At 39.2% G+C, this 19,550-nt stretch overlaps 5 protein-coding genes across 7 annotated transcripts; 3 read left to right on the top strand and 2 right to left on the bottom strand.

The window, feature by feature from the left end:
- Positions 1-516: 516 nt before the first annotated feature.
- Patsas (patsas) lies at positions 517-5,706 on the top strand. Its single transcript, XM_065482057.1, has 9 exons — positions 517-863; positions 1,503-1,743; positions 2,043-2,342; positions 2,776-2,921; positions 2,975-3,071; positions 3,138-3,290; positions 3,680-3,852; positions 3,915-4,080; positions 4,710-5,706. Exons 1-9 carry the CDS (start codon positions 679-681, stop codon positions 4,899-4,901), a joined length of 1,653 nt encoding a protein of 550 aa, XP_065338129.1. The 5' UTR covers positions 517-678; the 3' UTR covers positions 4,902-5,706.
- On the bottom strand, positions 5,694-9,780 carry LOC135938427 (tRNA-specific adenosine deaminase 1-like). 3 transcript variants are annotated; one of them, XM_065482062.1, is made up of 8 exons: positions 9,679-9,780; positions 9,199-9,347; positions 9,052-9,132; positions 8,888-8,995; positions 8,550-8,830; positions 8,280-8,481; positions 8,040-8,202; positions 7,851-7,991 (listed from the first exon to the last, which is right to left on the bottom strand). In XM_065482062.1, the coding sequence occupies exons 2-7, from the start codon at positions 9,257-9,259 to the stop codon at positions 8,060-8,062; spliced, it is 876 nt and encodes a 291-aa protein (XP_065338134.1). In that variant the 5' UTR covers positions 9,260-9,347; positions 9,679-9,780; the 3' UTR covers positions 7,851-7,991; positions 8,040-8,059. The 3 variants fall into 3 exon arrangements, with proteins under 3 accessions (XP_065338131.1, XP_065338134.1, XP_065338133.1); XM_065482061.1 differs by lacking the exon at positions 9,679-9,780 and having other exon boundaries at positions 9,199-9,623; XM_065482059.1 differs by lacking the exons at positions 8,280-8,481; positions 8,550-8,830; positions 8,888-8,995; ... (1 more) ...; positions 9,199-9,347; positions 9,679-9,780 and adding an exon at positions 5,694-6,986 and having other exon boundaries at positions 7,587-7,991; positions 8,040-8,180.
- Positions 9,781-9,876: 96 nt separating this feature from the next.
- On the top strand, positions 9,877-11,658 carry LOC135938428 (osteopetrosis-associated transmembrane protein 1). The gene is made up of 5 exons (XM_065482063.1): positions 9,877-10,144; positions 10,208-10,385; positions 10,439-10,559; positions 10,620-10,861; positions 10,921-11,658. Exons 1-5 carry the CDS (start codon positions 10,047-10,049, stop codon positions 11,095-11,097), a joined length of 816 nt encoding a protein of 271 aa, XP_065338135.1. The 5' UTR covers positions 9,877-10,046; the 3' UTR covers positions 11,098-11,658.
- Positions 11,659-12,176: 518 nt separating this feature from the next.
- Dlc90F (dynein light chain 90F) lies at positions 12,177-13,430 on the top strand. Its single transcript, XM_065482064.1, has 4 exons — positions 12,177-12,283; positions 12,422-12,557; positions 12,728-12,893; positions 12,949-13,430. Exons 2-4 carry the CDS (start codon positions 12,504-12,506, stop codon positions 13,095-13,097), a joined length of 369 nt encoding a protein of 122 aa, XP_065338136.1. The 5' UTR covers positions 12,177-12,283; positions 12,422-12,503; the 3' UTR covers positions 13,098-13,430.
- Positions 13,429-18,747, bottom strand: LOC135938426 (eukaryotic translation initiation factor 2-alpha kinase 1-like). Its single transcript, XM_065482058.1, has 11 exons — positions 18,729-18,747; positions 18,390-18,498; positions 17,915-17,966; positions 17,665-17,838; positions 16,910-17,029; positions 14,776-14,920; positions 14,456-14,665; positions 14,243-14,398; positions 14,054-14,188; positions 13,665-14,000; positions 13,429-13,607 (listed from the first exon to the last, which is right to left on the bottom strand). The coding sequence occupies exons 3-11, from the start codon at positions 17,962-17,964 to the stop codon at positions 13,566-13,568; spliced, it is 1,368 nt and encodes a 455-aa protein (XP_065338130.1). The 5' UTR covers positions 17,965-17,966; positions 18,390-18,498; positions 18,729-18,747; the 3' UTR covers positions 13,429-13,565.
- Between the last annotated feature and the right edge of the window lie 803 nt (positions 18,748-19,550).

Genomic DNA, 19,550 nt, shown 5'->3' with positions numbered 1-19,550 from the left:
GAGGTGCTTAATTTGAATTTTAAGGACTAAAAAGTAGGGCTTTGCGCAAAGCTGCATAAAAGAGTTTATTAGACGATTGAATAATGTAGACCTAAATTGACAGACGGATTTTCTGGGTGGAGTGAATTCCCGCATACACAAGGGTTAACAGAGAACTTTTGAAAAGATAGCCTAGATCTGAAAATAAGCCTCTGAAAATTGTTTGTCCAAAAAAATTGATGCAGTCCCGTTTGGTAAAAATGTTAATATGCGATTACTCTATGGCCTCTTATATTTGTTTTAATTTTTTTCTCAGCTGACTTGGGTGCTCAAATTAAAATTCTCACACTGGCCTAAAATCATGAAAATTTAATGATAAAACATAAAATTCCCAATAAAATAAAAGTCAAAGGTTTTAGTGTGCGAAACTTTGCAGTCACGGAGAGTGGCGCCAAAAGTTGCAGCCAAGGGGTTGGCAGCATAGCCCCTGCGGTCGTGGCGCATGCCCCTCGCCGTCGCGGTGGTGCGGATAGACTGTATGGTGATCGATCGCCAGCTGCTGAGTCGGACGAGAGCAACCCTTCTGGTACTCCAGTACTTTCCTCTCTAATAGTCCTAGTCGCAGCCGTCATTATTGAGCTGATTTTGGGCGGCGGCAGCTCCCTGGAGGTGCCCCAAGCGGGCACCTCTACAGGGGGCATGCTGTGCAAGGTGTACCCCAGCCCGGGGGCGGCTCGCAGCGTGTGGGGCCTGCAGGGCCACTCGTGCAACATGGAACAGCACTCGGCCGCGGCCAGCAGGGACGAAAAGGACGCCCTTTGCTGCAACTACGTCCACATGGACAGGGAGAACTGCAAGTCGATCTTCGACCTCGTCCGAACCGGGTGCGTGTTTTAGTAATTTTGGATGTCACCCACAGGTCGTAATATACAGAAGCAGCGAAATTTAACTACGCATATATGCACAGCTTAGTAAAAAAACTTACATATTTGCTGCAAATAAAGAAACCCTGACCTTGATAATTTTTAAATTATAATTTAGATAGATCAATTTTAAATTAAAACGTCTAGTGCATTATTTGCTTTGCGTTTTTTGCGCACATGTGATAGATTAAAATAATATTGTATTCGCCCCATTCCCAAAAACCGTTTTTAAATGGCCTAAAGCTAAAAATATAGCGATTATTTCACAAAATTTTAATGCAACGATAAGGGAAATTTTAAGTAGAAGCCATTTTTTATTTCATGCTTGTTTCTGCTTATAACTGAAGAAAATTTGCTTTTTTTCTCTGTCTCGAAAAAAGTGCTACGAAAAAATATTTAGATCGCGTTTCTGCAGAACGAAACCGACGCTGAACTACCACGTTAAATTGCACAAGGAACAAAGTTAGTCACGCAATGCCTAAACGCCTCTTTGATTCGGCGCCAACTAGAGAATTCTACAACCGCAAAGATGCTGAAAACTTTGATTGGAAATGCCTCACCACTCATTCAGCAGGCAGCTTTAACAGAGGCTTTTTACAGGGAGTTGCGTGACATCGAGGCTCTGGTGGAGAACGTGGGCTCGGAAATCCTGAGCTCGCGCGACCAGTGGGGCTACACGCCGGCACACTGGGCCGCCCTGGATGGCAACGTTAACGTCATGCGCTACCTGGTCGAGCGGTCGGCCCCCGTTGACCTCCCTTGCCTGGGCACTCAGGGGCCGCGGCCCATCCATTGGGCCTGCCGCAAGGGCCACGTCGCCGTCGTGCAAGTCCTTCTGCAGGTGCGGTTACCCTCATACCCTTAGAGGTGGTATTGCAAAAGAAAAATTGTACTAATTCGTCCCATTTATTTTGGGGTTTCCCAATGCGAGGTAAATCTTAAAAAATTATATAAAAGAATTGCATTTGAAAATTTGGATAATTTTTGGCCAAATTTATAAAAAAAAGTAATTAATTTAAATAGAATTTTAAATGTTTGCTTCAGACAATTTGTATTTTGCTCAGCGCTTTAAGAGCACCAACTTGATCTAAATCAGAGGTGCTGCATATGCCCTTTTGTGAGAGAAGAACTTGATTCCAGGCTGGCGTGGCCGTCAACGCAGCCGACTTCAAAGGCTTGACGCCCCTGATGACGGCTTGCATGTTTGGCAAGGCGGCCACCGCGGCCTACCTGCTTGGCATGACAGCCCTGAACCACCTCACGGACATCAACGGCGATACCGCTCTGCACTGGGCTGCCTACAAAGGCCACCCTGAGCTGATCCGCCTGCTCATGTACTCGGGCGTGGACCTTCAGAAGCCCGACAACTTCGGCTCTACGCCTTTACACCTAGCTTGCCTTTCTGGAAATGTCAACTGCGTAAAAATGCTATGTGAAAAGGTGAATATAAATTTATTTTTTTTCTTAAATAATTTTTAAAAACAAAATTAATTGGGACGAAATCTTCACTGCATATTTGACTGGTGATGTGTCATGATTGTTGTCTCATTGGAGCATATAATTTTCAAACCGAATATTTCACCCAAATCCCGGATTTTTATCAAAAAAATGAAAAAGAAATGAACATTTTTAAGCAAATAGTATCTTTCTAGCTATTCTGAGGCCGACAATTTTTCTGATTTTCTTGATATGAATACCCATATCAGAGGCGAAAAGTTGATGTCACCCAAAAATCGTATATTTATATTCAAAATGCAATAATTTTTGAAAAATAAATCACTCCTGAATGTTTTCAAAGCATCTCTAGTACTTATAATATTTGAAGAAAAAAACGTATTCCGTTAAAAACATTAACAAAAACTTTCTGATTTAGAGCAAAATCGAGCTTGACCCGCGCGACAAAAACGGGAAGACGCCACTGATGCTGGCGAAAAGCCACCGCCACCACGACGTGGTGCAGGTCCTGCAGTCCGAATACAAGCGCAGAGCCCGATGCGTGCCTCCTGTCAACGAAATTTGGTAAGAAATCACGTGAATTAACCGCAATTTACTGAACTCTGATTTCTCACAAGGGGTCTGCTCTTCGGTGGAGCTGGCGACTCGAAAGGCCCCCTGCTCCTCTTTGTGGGGTCCGTGCTCTTGTGGGGCTACCCCATGTATTTGCTGAGGGTAAGTCAAAGACTACTGAATTTTTAAATTCATTGCAATTTTTTAAAAAAATTTACCATTTTTCAGTGCATCCCTATAACATGGAACGTCCTGCGCGGATCTCACTACTGTTTCATCTACTGGAACTTGGTCATGTGGATCAGTTGGATCGTGGCTAACCGAAGAGATCCTGGCTGCGTCCCTCTCAACACGGATAGCTACCACAGAGCCATAAGACAGGTCGGAACACAAAATAAAATGAACAATTTTAACAAACAAGGTTTTCCCTGATTTTTTTACGCTGGGAGAAAAAGACGTGATTTAATAAGATTTTTATTTTATTATTTTTAAATCAGCAGTTTTGATTTATGAATGTTATTCTTACATTAGTTTTAATAATTAATACATATATTTAGTGTTTAATTGATCAGTTTACTTATACCAATAAATGGGTAGTTTAATATAAAATAATAATCTTCCTTTGAAAAAGCTCAATTAAAATGACGAAAGAAGGTATTACTGTTATAAAGTGCTGAAATTAATATCTAGACTTGATTTTACGTTGTCTTAAATATCAAAAGGCATATTGGGCTTTTCCAACCCTAAAGTCCAATTGGTATTTTCCTCAGATTCCTTATTATGACAAGTGGAAACAGCGCAATATAGTGCTGTCCCGCCTGTGCCACACGTGCCGTTGCCTGCGACCTTTGCGGGCCAAGCACTGCCGCATTTGCAACCGGTGCGTGCAGTACTTCGACCACCACTGTCCCTTCATCTACAACTGCGTCGGCTTGAGGAACAGGTAATCGCCACCATTGAAACTTGACACACGGGAGCCGTAAAGTTGACTCGTTTGTCGCGCAGAATGTGGTTCTTCATGTTCGTGGTGAGCATCGCGATCAACTGCTCGTACACCATTTACTTCGCGTGCTACTGCATCGCCCTCGAGGGCTGGGAGATGATGTACATACTGGGCCTGATCGAGGCGCTCGTCTTCTCAGGACTCGGATGGGTTCTTACCTGCACCTCGGTACGAATTAGTTGCAAGTACAATCAGTAACGCAGGCTTGGGGAGTTTTTCAAGAAAACCGCATTCGACTGAACGATACGTATCAGTTGAAAGAAACGAAAATTGTGAATTTTAAGAGTAAATAGAAGTCCTAGAACGCAATACTTTTAAGATGGACAAAAATAATGACTGAATTTCCGGGAATTCTTGTTGCCGAGCCTCTACTTATCAGAAAAGTGCGCACAAAATAATCAGAATTGTGATTTCTGATTGAACAGTTTCCTATAAAGCATTCAAATTACAAACTTCTGATTTCCTTTAACGTATCTCTTCATAAATTATTACGACAGAAGCCATAAAATATTTTAATTTTTTTATAAAATGAAATCTTCCATTTTCTCCAAATATTAAGCGAATGAATGAAAAAATATCAATCAAACCACTATATTTATTTGATCTCTTTTCCAAGTTCCACCCTTCTCTGCATCTTCCTAATGTTAAAGATACTGTGTACCATATATCCCCAAGCCTGTTTGTTGCTTGAAATTTTACTGTTCCTCATCTCCTCACTCGTATTTCATTTACATTATTTTATCTGTCTTGTCTGATTCTGTGATTAACGCTGTCACTTTACTTGACACTCTGCACAGGTGCTTCACGCCGCAATGAACCTAACAACTAACGAGATGTTTAACTACAAGCGCTACCCGTACTTGCGGGACAAAAGGGGCCGCTACCACAACCCTTTCTCGCGGGGGCCGTTGCTCAACCTGATGGAGTTCTTTTTGTGCTCGGCCAATGTCAATAAAGAGGAAGATTTCCTCGACGAAGAAGCCATTTGACCAGAGCCTTCGGGCCAGCCGCTGAGGCGCCTCAAAAAATAGCACACACTTCACACTTTTCTGCTGATCAATCGCAGTCTTTCCAAAGATTTTTGCAAACGTCGAATCGCCTCCGGTTTCACACTGCGCTCTTAAGGCACGTCCGTTCGATTTGAATATATTATATGCAACGAGACGGCTTCCTATTTCAAATTGGCACGCGTGGCAATAAATAATTTTTAAACACTGACATCAGGTAAGCGGCTACGCTGAGAGTCTAATTTGGTTGTCTCATATTGTACAAATGGACCGGCTGTAGCAGATAAAATGTTGAGATTTGATGGGAAAATTAATGAAAGGAAAAGTATGCTTGTTGCTGTTCTTGTTGTATTTTCGTACTTGAAGCGATAAATTCTTTCTTAAGAAAACGGCTCTTGTGCATTAAATTAATGTGTTGTACAAATAACGTTAACTCGGTGTGGTGTTTAGCCAACCATCTCGAGGGGTCTTCGGCCGTATCCAAGAGCTAATTTTGAGTACTAAGACAAATTTGACACAACGGCCGAGGCCGCTCGTTGACCAAACCCCTTCTGTGTGAGCTCTCTCGGTTAAATTTCTGTCGTTAGTTGTTGAGCCCCAACGAATGCCTGCCTACATTTACAAAGATGCAAGAATTGCATGCTGCACATTTTAACAACTCTTTCATTCCCATCATTTCAAAAAGCAACTGATTATGCGAAAGTTGATCATTTACAATATATATATAATGTAGCAAATTTACTTATTGTTATGCACATTTAAAATGCAATAAAAAACTTTGCTGGCATTTTATATTTTATTTACAACAAAATCCATATCCCACAACAGATGTTATTATTTAAAATAATATATTATGAAATCAATAAAAATTTAATATTTAAAGATTTATTTTAGATTCAGAAATTTCTTCAATAATTTTTTTTTGCTCTTTTTATCCCTGTCCGAGGACCGGGAAGGGCGCACACTGCACTGCTGAAATGCTGAAACCCGGGTCCCAATAACACCACGAACGGATAACATGGGCGCACCAGGCCGCACAGGGACCCAGCCCACTCAAGGGCCACTTGCCTCCGTAATCGGATTTGTTAAACTTGCGTGGTATTTTTTTAAACAAAAAATTGCTAGGTAAAATATAAATGCATAGCATCTAATTATTGAAGCAGAACTAGAGTACCACAACCAAAATGATGTTGTTTTAATTGACGGTAAGTTATCAAACAAATTAGATAGTCTCAATAACATTGCTTGAAAATTTGTACAAAGTTTCATAAATTTTTAAAAATAAATTGAAAACTAAGGCCACAAATAAAATCATATCAAAATATTGCTTTCAGACGCAAAATTGCTCAAATGTTTTATCCTTCTCAGGCCACTCAGGAAAAGCGATTTCCCTAATGCTCTTCCACTCACTGTTGTACAAATTAGCTTTGTCTTTTAAGTCTCGGTAAGTATTGCAATCGTCCACTTTGACACACAATTTCGCGGCCACCTCTTTGAACATCACCGCCAACTCGGCTTTGCACACCTTCAATCTCCCAGCTTTCGTTAGGGCTTTGGATTTCCCTAGACCGTGTTTGCGTCCGTCCACCGCCACTTCCAACGATTTATTCCCACCCAAAAAATGTTTCGAGTCACTCCACAGAAGACTGGTGGGACAGGGCTTGCCGCCGAGCAACTTGCAGTGCGGGAAGGGGACACTGCTCCTGAAAAACTTTGGGAAATTGGTGCAGTTTTCAGGCAGTCTGAAAACTACAGCCCTGCGCAAGGAGGCTTCCGAATATGGACAGTTGGAGGGTAGAACGATCGAGGCGAGGAACACTGGCCGGTCTAACAGCAAAGACAGCAACGCTCCTTGCACCCCGACGGCGCTCCACTTGGCCAGTTTGTCGCTGCAGCTTAGACTAGCGGTCGGGTCTCCCCGTCCCGGCTTGGTGCGCACCACCTGCACTACGTGGTACTCGCAACCGGCCAGTTTTGGGTCTTGCCGCGCACCGGGCACGCATTTCGCGCCTGTCCGGTGAACGTCCGCGTGTTCAGACAATCTGGCCACTTTGCACGGCGGCTCATCTGGTTAAAAAACGGAAATGTAGACAGAGAAGATGCGACGGTTTTTAAATAACAATATACAAAGTCTCAGCCATTAAAAAATAATGAAAAATTTGCGCTCAAGGCTTTTCTAAGAAAGAAACTCTTAGGATTCAACGTTTTAGTTTTTGACGAAACCATTGAATTTTGCGAATTTTGTGCGGCCCTGATGTAAACCACTTGCATTGGTAAACAATTTAAGCAGTTTTTTTTAGAATTGAACCCTTCGCAAACACAGTTGAATAAAAAAAAAATCACGGAGAAAATCAATCAAATATTGACCCTAGGTGCCCCATTCTAAGTCTGACCATGATCCTGGAAAAAGTGAGATTAATGCAGGCCAATCCTTGAAGAATTAAAACCATGCGCCCTTTATTTCAGACTGTTATTCTTGTGGTTATTTAAAATGTCATTTTAAACTTGATTGAAGTTATCAATGATCCCTAAGAGATTATTTCCAATTTAAATTGTTCTAAATATTTAGATTATTTTGGTTAGTTCGAAATTTATTTTGGCACCAAATGATTAAAAAGCTCGCGGCTGAGACCATAAAAATGTTTAGAAAGATGAAAATTCCACTACCTTTTGGAATGATTGATGCATCACCGCAAGGAGTGTGGCTGGTAAAGAAGTGGAACCGAACGTCCGATTTAAGAAACGCTTTACCATTTTCCACCTTGGAAAAAACATCCGACTCCAGCTGATTTTGCAAAAGGTGAATTTGGCCGTAGAGATAGAGAAGCAGCGCGCGCCGGGCCAAAACTTCCGCGTGGCTGTCAGCGACAAGGCCACCGTCTTTGCTCAGTTCGTTTTTTCCCAAGCATTTGGAGCCGGTGCCCAGTGAAACGACTTTCAGGTCTTTGTTTCCCGTTTCCAATACAATCGAAGACATCAAAGTCCATTCACTGGGATTTGTCGGTTTGCCGGATTTCCCCGGCAGGGACAGATAGTGCTGAATGCTGACGGTTGCGATTTTATCAGCCAGCTCTGAACACGCATTTCAATGGTGGCACGTAATAAAGAAACAGATCCTACCTTCAGACATCTTATTTCAGTTAGACAACAGATCTGGGATCCCAGGCGTACTTCTGATTTGTCTTTAATGAGCTTAAAGCGCTCATGGATTCACTCGAGAGGGTGAAGTCAAGCCTGATGTTCTCCTTGATTCTTTCAGAGTGTGTTGATTTTGGAATCACACCTGCGGAAAAATAAGATCAAATATTAATTTTAAAAATTCCAGGTTCATATATAAATTAGAAAAGTGCTGTTAAATACCAATTTGTTGCTGCAGAGCCCAGCGGAGTAAAATTTGGGACACAGTCTTGCCCTCCTTCTTTGCTACTTTTTGGACAGCAGGATCGGCAAGCAAAAGGTGTGATGAATGTCCCCCCAGGGAGCTGTAGGCTTGAACAAGGATTCCTTCGCGTCTACAAAACACTACAAGCTCCTTTTGCGGGAAATGAGGGTGCAACTCAACCTGTTTGACATATTATGTAATTAAAATTCTTGCTTTACATGTGTACATAATTAAACACCACAGCATACCTGGTTGACAGCAGGTTTGATGGTGCAAAAGGCAAAGAGTTCTTTCAAGTGAGACTCCAGAAAGTTTGACACTCCAATTGAGCGAAGTTTCCCTTCCTTCTGTAGTTTTTCCAATTCCAGCCAAGTTTCGATTCTGAGATTCTTATTTGATGGACTCTGCGATGCAATCCGCCCCGCCCCTGGCCAGTGAATCAGATAAAGGTCGAGGTAAGGTGTGTTCAGCCTATTCAGGGAGTCTAACACCGCCTGCCGCACTCTCTCTTTCCCATGGTCCGAAGGCGCTGAAGAAAACTTTTCTTTTAAACTGAATCAGCAATAGTTTAAGCGAGTTGTTTTACCAAGTTTAGAGGTGATAAAAACGTCAGACCTCTGCAGTTTGTACTTGGGCAGCAAATCTTTTAGAGCTTTGCCTATTTCTGTTTCATTTCTGTACACACAGGCAGTGTCTAGAGTAAAGTTAAAAGATTGAAACTGCAAAATTTTGGTCAATACCTTTCCTTACCAATAGACCGATATCCAGAGGCTAGAGCAGCATCCAAGACCTTGGTAATCAATGACTGTCCTTGAATTGTGAATGTGCCAACTGAAATAAAATCAGAATAATTAAGAAAGAAAATATACTTTGGTTTTAATTCGATCTAGACCGTACATCCAATCATTGGCATTTGCACACCATTGTTCAGTGCAATTGTCAGTGAGCTGCAAGCCATCTCAAATAATCATCAATTTCAATTGTCTTCCCCAATATTAAATATGTCACAAACAAGCACACGACAGCGAGAAAGTATTAATCTCTTTCTGAAACACATTTCAGCAATTAAAAATTTGATAACTTTCTAAAACATTCATTAGAAGAAAAGCCAATCACCAATTTACATAAAATTAGTCAAAATAAATTTGTATGCCAAATGAATTTAAACATTAATTTAATACATACAATTAAGAGGATCATTAAGTTTACTAAAAATATTGTTGAATTATTGATGTTCTTCTTCACATATAGACGAGCTTCTCCAAAACCTATTTTTACTCTAATTACATACACGACAAAGAAACTTCAAACCTCACGCTCTTCCCTTTCACTTTTCTCAAAGATCCTTCAAAAAGATAAACAGTGCAAAATTCTCACCATTAAGTGTTTTCTATTCTGATTGGGAACGGGAGCGTAGAGCGAAATTATCCACCAGCTGTGGTTGTGGGTTGTGGTCTTGTGGTGTCCGTGTCAGCTGTGGGGGTGGGGAATAGGGGAATTCTGATTGGCCAGACGTAAGGAAGCCCCCAGCCAGCTGACAAGTTTGTTGTTAGTAAGCAAATAATAATATTTTTCCAAATCGTCTGATGGATTGAGCCCTTGTGACATCCTGACTCATTACAAAACTTTTATTCGAGAATATCTATTGACTCATTAAACCTGAGCTAATGGAGCTGATTTGATATTTTCGGATAATATATTTGTTTATTGACAGTTGTTGCTATTCTTCAATTTATCAGGCGAACATGCTCACATCCAGGAGTTCGATTTCCAATTCAAAAATCGTTTTAGCAATTTTTCTGATTGTATCGACATCAAAAACAACTGGGGACAAATTAGAAGAGTATGTATATTGATTTGTTTAACGAACACGTGGTTTAAATTTTATAAACTTAATTATTTTCAGGAAATTTCAACTGGTAAACGACCTAGAGGGCAACTGCGAAAAGCTGCTGGAAGATTACGCGGACAAAAGTGCCACATACATGTACTGCGCAATCCTAAATGCAAGACCCTTCACGTTTTGCGAATCATGCGTTGGAGGATACTTTGAAGTCTTGTCAACATACTTAGATATCTATGAGGTATTTCGCCTTTTTTGCATCTGTCATACAAATAATTCATTTTTCTTCTTCAGAGCAAAGACAATGAAACAGGTCAGTCGTGCAAAGATAAATTGCTGAATCGAGACAGGGTGGAAATTTTAGAAGAAACCTTTAAGTCTCTGGCAAAGCTCTGGGGACGAAGCTCTTGTGATTGTAAGATCTTTATTTTATTTCCTATGAAAGATACGGATTAATTAATTTTCAACTCTCTAGATTGTTTCGAGCTGGACAAAAATGGAACCCTGACCAAAAACCTCAGGAATTCGACCATTGAATTCAACAGGCGGCATAAAATTGCTCAAGACTGCATTGATGAACACCGAAACGATTCAACTAGCGTTTGTGAAACTTGCAAAAAGCCTTATCACAATCTGAACGAATTTTACAACAATGATATCAAACTGAATGCAGAGGAATATGAAAGCGGCAATGTCTGCATGGACATAATTGATTTGGTAGAAGCTCAACATTAAAAATGCTGGAATAAACCTAAATACTTTGAACTAATTTGTAGATGAACGCGACTCGCAGCATTTGGAGCCGAGATCTGCTATGCTTGCCACACAGGAATTCGCAAGTCCCACTCGTCATTGTTTCATCATTAATATTGTCATTGCCTTTCTGGCTCTATGGTATTTCTTTTTTCTCCCATTACATTAGAAGTCGTTATTTTTCTATACCTAGCCACTAGAGAGGTAATACTGACTTAAAATATCTCTTCAACAGTCACTAGGATTTTTGCAGAAGGTACTGCTAAAATTATTTTTAATTAGTAAGTAATAGATTAACTGAATATTGTATAGCAAAAACACTTAAATAGCTGTTAAGACTTACCAATTACGTGATTCCAGCTAAAAAATAAAATGTGTAGATGGTTTATTTATCAAAATATATTTATTTCTTGATCGATGCCAATGAAGGCAGAAGCACGCGAGGTTCTCATAATTGTCAGAAGAAATTAAATGCGGCTTCCTGGTTGTGTTAGGTGTAGAAAACTAGAAAAATAAAATTTCTTGCATACATAGTTATAATTATATATAATTTTTTACTGTTGTTAAGTAGAGTGAGTTGTCAGTAAAGTGGTCACATGATTTAACTAAAATAATATGTAAGACAATGTCATGCACTTTTTAATTATTTGAAATGGAGTCCGCCACTAATTGCGTTCCATTCCAACTGTTGGTAAAATAAAATGAGATTTACTTATTTTGAAAATGTTTGTAATAAAAACCGTTAAAAGTTAAATAACAAATTTTATAAAATTATGGTTAATCTTCTGATCCTTTTCTGGACTTAAATTCCTCCAATTCAATGAAGTCCGTGCACCCTTGTTATTTGTTTGCGACGTTATTGTGACAAGGAGTTTTTGCGAGTTGTTCACTATCAAGGGATCGCTGCCCATCTAGAGAGAGGTGGACTGAAAAAAAGGAAAGAGTAGTTGCAAACTTGCTTTGTTGAAACACTGCGCAAAATTTCAGTAGTAGAATTATTTTCTAGAGAAATTAAATAAAAAAAACGCATCATAAAACGATGCGTAAAATATGCTGAAATGATGAACAATTCTTTGATAATTGTAAAGATAGTAGTGAAATCCTGTTACCCCCAATGAAATTTTTAAGCAGAGATTAAAAGAATTTATGGTCGGAGCCTAATCTCTATACTATTCTTCATATTCTTATTGTTAGATCAATTGTGAGCATAAAATAAATATTCCTTCAATGAATCCTCAAGCGCGTGATCGCGCGCAAATTTAAAAATTTAACCATCCTCTCCCTGGTCCCCTACAGTCAAAAGAAAGGGGCGTGGGCGTGGTTCATGGAAAGTTTCGTTGCCGAGTAGCAGTCAAAAGTTGCAGTTTGTTTATTTTCCAAGATTTGGTAAGTATTTTCAATCTTTTGACTGAACCCCTGAGATATCAAAACAACCTAAACTGGCTTTGTGTTGAAAAAGCATGATGGTACCGATGGTACGTGCTAAATCAGGAAATTATTACATGGGTGATTTATTTTCTGCAGGCTTCTCCAAAGAAGAGCAAGTAAGAGCAATCAGTCAAAATCCTGAATTGAGTGAGCAACTGTTTATAGCAACTAAATTTTGATGAACATCAAACCTGGAGCTGAAGCCATGGCTACCGAGGAAACAGCGGAAGAGGTATTAAATTTGATAACAGGTTTTAAATGCAGTTTATTTACAGCAAAAGTTAAACATTCGATATCACTACAAATATTTTTGCTCTTTGGGTGTTCCACTTTTGTTATTTAATTTTCGATATTTCTGTTTTGGCTAAAATTAATTTAAAGTGAATGATTGTCAATTTTCAGAGCATGTTTGATGCTGATGAAGTGAGCCCAATTATCAAAGAAGCAGTAGAAAAAGTGATAGGCGGAAACAATTATGATCAAACGAAAGTGAACGCTTGGTCTAATTCAGTCGTGGAAACTTGTTTAGGAGCACTTTGCAAGAGCCAGAAACCTTTCAAATATATTGGTATGTGAAACACTTGTTGAGAATCACTGGGGAAATATCTGTTTTCTCATTTTAGTCACTTGCACGGTAATGCAAAAGAACGGAGCAGGTCTTCACACAGCAAGCTCTTGCTTCTGGGACAACAGCACTGATGGAAGCTGCACAGTTCGCTGGGAGAACAAATCAATGTATGTGATTGTGTCCGTCTATGGACTGGCCCTCTAATTTCCGCCAGCAGATCCCATGAAGCATTTTGGCACTCTTAATCATGTACCCCAGCATTGTTACCTCTTAATCATGAATGGGAACTAACTGCCCAGGTGACAGGCGTTGGGAGTAACAATATCTTATTTAATTCTTAATTATAGCGCTACTTGGAAAATATATCAAAATAAATAACTTCGGTTTAAAGAATATTAAATAGTTGTCAACTTCAATGAGACGTCGGCTTTATTCTGGTAGGAGACAGCACTAAGAGTCAGAAATATTTGTCTTCAGCTCAGCAAAGTTCACATTTTGATTTAAATTAAGTCTTTCAAATAAAATAATTTGAAGGTATTTTGTAGTCTTTTTATTCCTAATATAAAAAATAAAGAGAGACAGGGACTCACAACAAGTCATCATAGAAGAAACAGTCAGAAAAATAGACATTTAAAAGTCAGTGATACAGAGAGAAGTCTAGCTGAAGTGTCTTCAAAGTATCTGTGGATTACAGATCTTGCTGAGCAGCATCACCTGAAACAAATAAGTTTTAACACTCAATTTAACGCAACCATTAACAAGTGCGCAAACCTTCACTTCTAGTTCTTTCTGCCTTTGCATTTCCTTGCAAGTTAAACCAGCGGTATTTTGCGCATTTTCATTTTGCTTTTGCTTGATGAAACCTATGGCAGTGAGGTCATCTAGGATGTTGAGCATGAAGGCTGCAGAACCAGAAACCGGCCCAGCCCGAGTGGTGGGGTCGCTGGTATTCAACTTTGATACAATTGCGGAGGTCATGGCTTTCATAAGCTCCGAGTAAATTTCTTCCGCGATCGGAATCATTAAGGTAACAAGAAGATCTTTCGTTTCGGAGGCTGATGGACGTCTTTCCAGATCTGCGTCAATCATAGCTCCGATGAGATCACACTGACATGAAAAAATTTTTAGTCAAAAAAGATTAGGATGAAATTTTAAATTACCAGCTCAGATGAGATCATGCTAGGGATTTTCCCAAGATGCTTGGCACTCTGGAGAACATCATGGCGTTCGGAGATGGTATCAAAAGGAGACAGCAGCATCTCAAGCAAAATCAGTCCAGCGCTGTATATGTCGCACTAGATCAGCGAATTAGGTAGTTGAAATTCAAGCGTAATAGATTGAAGACAAACCTTTGATGAACACAAGCCATGTTTGTACTGCTGCGGGTCTGCATACAGTTCAGTTCCTAGACCAGGATGGATATTTGCGCCTCTCTCACCCCGGCATGAGAGGCCAAAGTCCCCAATTTTGATCCCCAACCCTTGCATAACAAGTATATTTGCTGGCTGAAAAGATTTAAAAATTTAAAGTTAGCAGAAAAATAACCAAGAGGAACTAAGTACTTTGATGTCATGATGAACGATGCCTTTAAGGTGGATGTGTTCGATCCCATTCATCACCTCCCAGAATATCATTAGCACCCTCAACCTCCTGTAAGTGAACCACAGCTCTCGGCTGATATCGCTTGGACGAGGATTGTCCAACCACTCTTGAAGAGTCTGTCCGCCTAACTCCATCTGAATGATCAGCATGATATCATCTGGATCGTTCCACTAGAAACAACACATCTATTAATTTATGTTATTTGTAATGCCACAAGCCGTTATAAAATAAATCACTCTTAACAATTGATAAGTAACAAGGAATAGAAAAGTTAACAAACCTTCGCATCATCCTCAGGAATTATTGTTTTGCTGTCTTCAAAAGAAACATCATTGCTTTCACTTTGGTCAGGCCAGTTTTCGAACAGTACTGGCTCAGATGCACATTCTTCAGAACTGCAATCTTCAGAACCCTGTTGGCTTGAGCTATATCAGCATTTGAGCATTAGAAGCAGCAGAGAAATCGTGAGATCAAGCACCGCACTTAACACCACAAAAATTAGAAAAAAAATAAGGGGGGTGTGTGTTAAAGCCCAAAAGCATGCAGGGCAGTGAATGCATTTTGTTAGGGGCGCGTCCATGTATATTTTAAGTACATCAGTCAAAAATCTAAACTGTCTGATCAACACAACTTTGCTGTTTGATATGTTTTCAAATTTGATCTACATATTTCCAGTTCAAAGTTCTGGGGTGTTAAAGTGGTTTGTTGACTGGGTGGAATTGTGTTAGTTATGGAAAAAAGCACTCAAAATTTTGATTAGGAAAAGTGTACATAAAATTTGAGTGGCACAACCAACAACCAACTGTCAGTGAAAATAAGAACAGATCAATTTTTGTCGGACACATTTGAAGTATTCATGAACGCACCCTAGGCAAAATTTGCAAACAGAACATATAAAATCTGCAGTGTCTGTGCCATTTCTGTTCGCATTCAGCAAACCTCTTCAACGTCCAGGCTCAGGCTCCAAGTCAAACCTGTGCAGACATCGCGCAAAGGAGAATTTGTCTGCCATCACTTCGCCAACGAAACTTTCCAAGATGGTTTCGAATTTAGACGTCCTATCGCGATTTATTTAGATGGAATCCTAGAGGAATTTTAACGCATGATTCTTGTATCTTTTCAAATTTTTGCATTCAACTACGCTATACTTCTGTTAGGTGAGAGAAAGCTTCTAAGGACATGACTGATAGAAACGTCAACCTATTCAACCATGGAAATTATTTAATCAAATAACGTTTAGGATGAAACTGTGCATTTGCAAGTTACAAGACAAAGACACTACTGTGTTAGCTAAGCAGTTGAATAATTGAGAGATCGCAATTTTATGATGAGAAATTCGGAGCTTGAAGCTAAGAACCTAAGGTTTCCAAACATTATATTCCTCTCTCCATAAATTTTAGTTATAGTCATCTATGCTATCGTTACATTTCCACAGAGTAGGGATCTATTCATCAACTTTATCTGTCTGTTAATTAATTTTCCTGGGTGCATTACTCGTCTAAGTTGAACAAATTATTTATAATTTTCTTAACACAAGACTCCCAACCGCAACAGACACTACCAACTCGCCGCTTATATGCACTTGCACATATTTCAAGATCTCGCCAGCCAAAAAGGATTAATTATTTTGAATGTAGTTACAGATCAAACCCAATCTTGAATCAATTTCAGATTAAATAAAGGGTAACTATACAAGCAAAAAACGCATTCATTCTCCTCCATAGCTAATAGAAGGACAGGCCAACATGTCTTGGTCTTGAAATTAATTTGCACAAATAGAGACATAAATCAGCAATGTAAATTAATCTTGTAATATTTAAATGGTTATTTAGAATTTGGTTTCACACCAATCATGTCCTCAAAAGTACTCACGTGACCAAAACAGAGGTCTCAGTTAGCCAAACCAGCCAGAGGAGATTAGCCGACCAGCCATCAAAGTCTAGAAGGCTGAGTCGACCATTCCAGGCGGCAGGCGATGCGGCAAATTCAAGTTTTCGGGCGATTTTACTGTGGACTTAACAAAGCATAGGCCGGCTGGATGTAAATTCCAGGCATATTTTGATTCAAAGCTGGGGTGTGACAGTTCAAAGTAAAAAATTGTTGACTAGAACGTGCTAATCAAAATATGCATCCATATGCTTTGTTATTTAAAATTTGGCTGACATGTACGCACTGCAAATTTGAACAATGTTCCAATTTTTTGAGTCAACCGCGCATAAAGGGATAAAAGCAGCCAGGGTGAAGTGCCAAAGACACATCAGCCAGCCACCGCGAACGCGGCTGAGACCTCTACAGAGAACTTACAATCTTCGCTCCAATGCAACAAAAACTGCACAATGGATACATGTGACAAATTAGCAAGTTCTTTTTGTAAGGAAAATTTCTAGATTGGAAAGACAGGGAAATTCTTATACCTTTCAAGCAGCTCTTTCAGCATCAAGCTTGACTCAATCCAACATGTCTTGTAGTTGACAACACAACAGTGATTGAGTTCAGCATGGATCTTCACTTCTTTGAGTGCATCATCAATTTGTCTGAAACACATTAATTGTTTGAAAACGATAAATTATTAATTTATTTTTTAATGGTGGCCACTCCAATAGGCAATTAATAGGAATGGTATGCTAAATGGTCAAAAATCATATAAAATATCACACGCTCGGATGAATTTTTGAAAGAGAAATTTCTGCCACAGGGAAATTCAAGTTGCGGTGTGTTGTTATTTTCTTTGCTTGTTTCACTTTTCGTTTGCACTCATTGTCAGAGATGAGTGCAGGCAGACTATTTTAACGATTACTGATTCCAAAATCCTCTGCAGATAATATGGTGGCTATTAATTTTGTTGTGGAGGTAAAATTCAGTTGACAAGGCTTGAAAACAGCCAAAAACTTCTTCTGCACAATATGAGAGCGTGTAATATTATTTTACATTTATGATTTTTTGACCTATTAGTCTTCCATTCCTATAACAGATGCCTATGGGAAAAGCCATTTTAAAACCAAATTAATAATTAAGAAGCGAATTAATTACTGTTTACACACTTTAAGTGCATGAACAGGTGGCTGTATCCATTTATATCCACACTCAGAATATTGTGTTGAATAGCAATAAAAATTTTAATCAAAATAAGCATTTTAGATTTTCGTGTGTGACGCGGCATTGAACTTACCCTCTGCAGACAAACTTGATAGCATATTCTTTTCCATCAGTTTTGTTTGTGGCTTTGAAAACTACTCCACAACCACCTCGTGCAATCAGGGAGAAGTCATCGAAATCATTAAGCAACCTCGAAGATGAGCCTACTTTCGAATGCGCGTTCCAGTAGTAGCCCATCGAATCATTGCTACAAGATGCAAACGCAGTTATTGAATATGTATCTAATGTCAAAATATAAGTTGTGCCAATGATAAGATACTAACCTGGACTCATCGTAGTCATCCTCAAAACATACGTCGTCACTTTGATCCATAGCTAAAAAGGGTGAAAATTTTTATTTTGAGTAAAAATTGAAAATTTTCATAATATTAAAATGGCCAAGAAAACTAAAAAAACAATGTCTTAAAAAATCGTCTCACTGTTTAAAAGATAAAGGCAAGAAGTTTAGAAAACAGCAAAAAATTGAGGATGCACGCATACATAAGTCATATCGCAATTTTTAGCATGACGCAATCACAGCGTCCGTGAATCTTCATATCGTGAAGGGTTAAATAATTACACGAGTATTTATTGGAAAAACGATTAAATTTCTAAAATATGTATATAACTCTAAGGCCAGGGCTAATTTTGCCTGTTGACACGACCCAACGATCGAAAGAAGAGACAGAAAACGGAATTTTATCATAGCAACAAACAAGCATGGCAACAGCAGTATGTATGGCTTGGCTTTTGGCTTACCGATTTTTGCATCAGCTCAGCAACTCGAACCCTCACAAAATTTGACAGATTTCTGTCAAACAATCGATCTTTCATAAGTTGAACGTCCACTCTAAAGTGATTAAAATTTCTAGAAACAAAAAGTGGCTTTTAAAAAATAAAACAAAAATAACAGAACCGGCAGAAGCGATGGGAAAATCAACAAGTTGTGTGCTAGTGCCAGACGCGCGAGCCAGAGTATCAGAGTAAAACAGGAGTTAGAGGGGCTCCTAACATAAAGAACAAGCACTGAGCTGGTTCGGACTTGGTTTGGGAGGTACGTTTCGACCATACGCGTGTTTGCTATGTTGCCTCTGTTACCTTCTGTTGCCTACGTCACGAAACCATTCTTGTGTTCACGACTAGTTCACGAATCACACACCCGCTTCCGAAGTTAAATATTTTACGGGGGTGGGGACTAAAGCCTACGTCACTTCAACGACGACCTTGAACAAGTTGAAGCATGAACTGGAGTAGTGGTGGTGGTTGCTTTTTGCTTTATCCTCCCTCTTCTCCTTTTTTATCTCTGGTCCATAACCAATAACCATATTATTATCTCTTTTTCTTTTTTAATTCTTTGCAGAATTCGAGAACCGCGAAACTAATTTTTATTCAAAGATTATGTTCATTGAGTTGAAATTTAAAATTAACAGCGCTCCAAATTATTCCAAATTTTTCAAGTTACCACATTGTCATGGCTGTAATATTTTAATAATATGGTAATAAGGTTTCAGTTTCAGCCGAGTTACACATATCTCGCCAGTTCTTATGAGAATCCCATATACAAGTAGAGGTGGCGAAAACTGTAACTCGGAGGCAAAAACTAATTTTCCATGCCATGCATACATGAACAATATATTCATAATATTAATTTTTATGAAAAAATTACTATGAACTAGCGCATTCTCTTTTTGCGCTTTTCATTTTTTATTTCATTTTTACTTTTAAAATATAATATCAGCTATTTTATGTGTGGAAAATTTAATTTATGGTATTTTTCAGGAGTGCACTGCACATATTATCTGCTATAACATCACCACGCGTCAATCAAACAATGATGACTGTGTCAAGAAGTTTCCTCTGCGTGCGACTATTTCTCGTTGTGCTCTTCATGAAAAGTACGGTAAGTACATTTTTAATCAA

Source organism: Cloeon dipterum, chromosome 3 (genome assembly GCF_949628265.1).
Source record: "Cloeon dipterum chromosome 3, ieCloDipt1.1, whole genome shotgun sequence".
Taxonomy (NCBI): domain Eukaryota; kingdom Metazoa; phylum Arthropoda; class Insecta; order Ephemeroptera; family Baetidae; genus Cloeon; species Cloeon dipterum.
The sequence above is the reverse complement of the archived record's forward strand: the minus strand, read 5'-3'. Positions and strand labels throughout refer to the sequence as shown.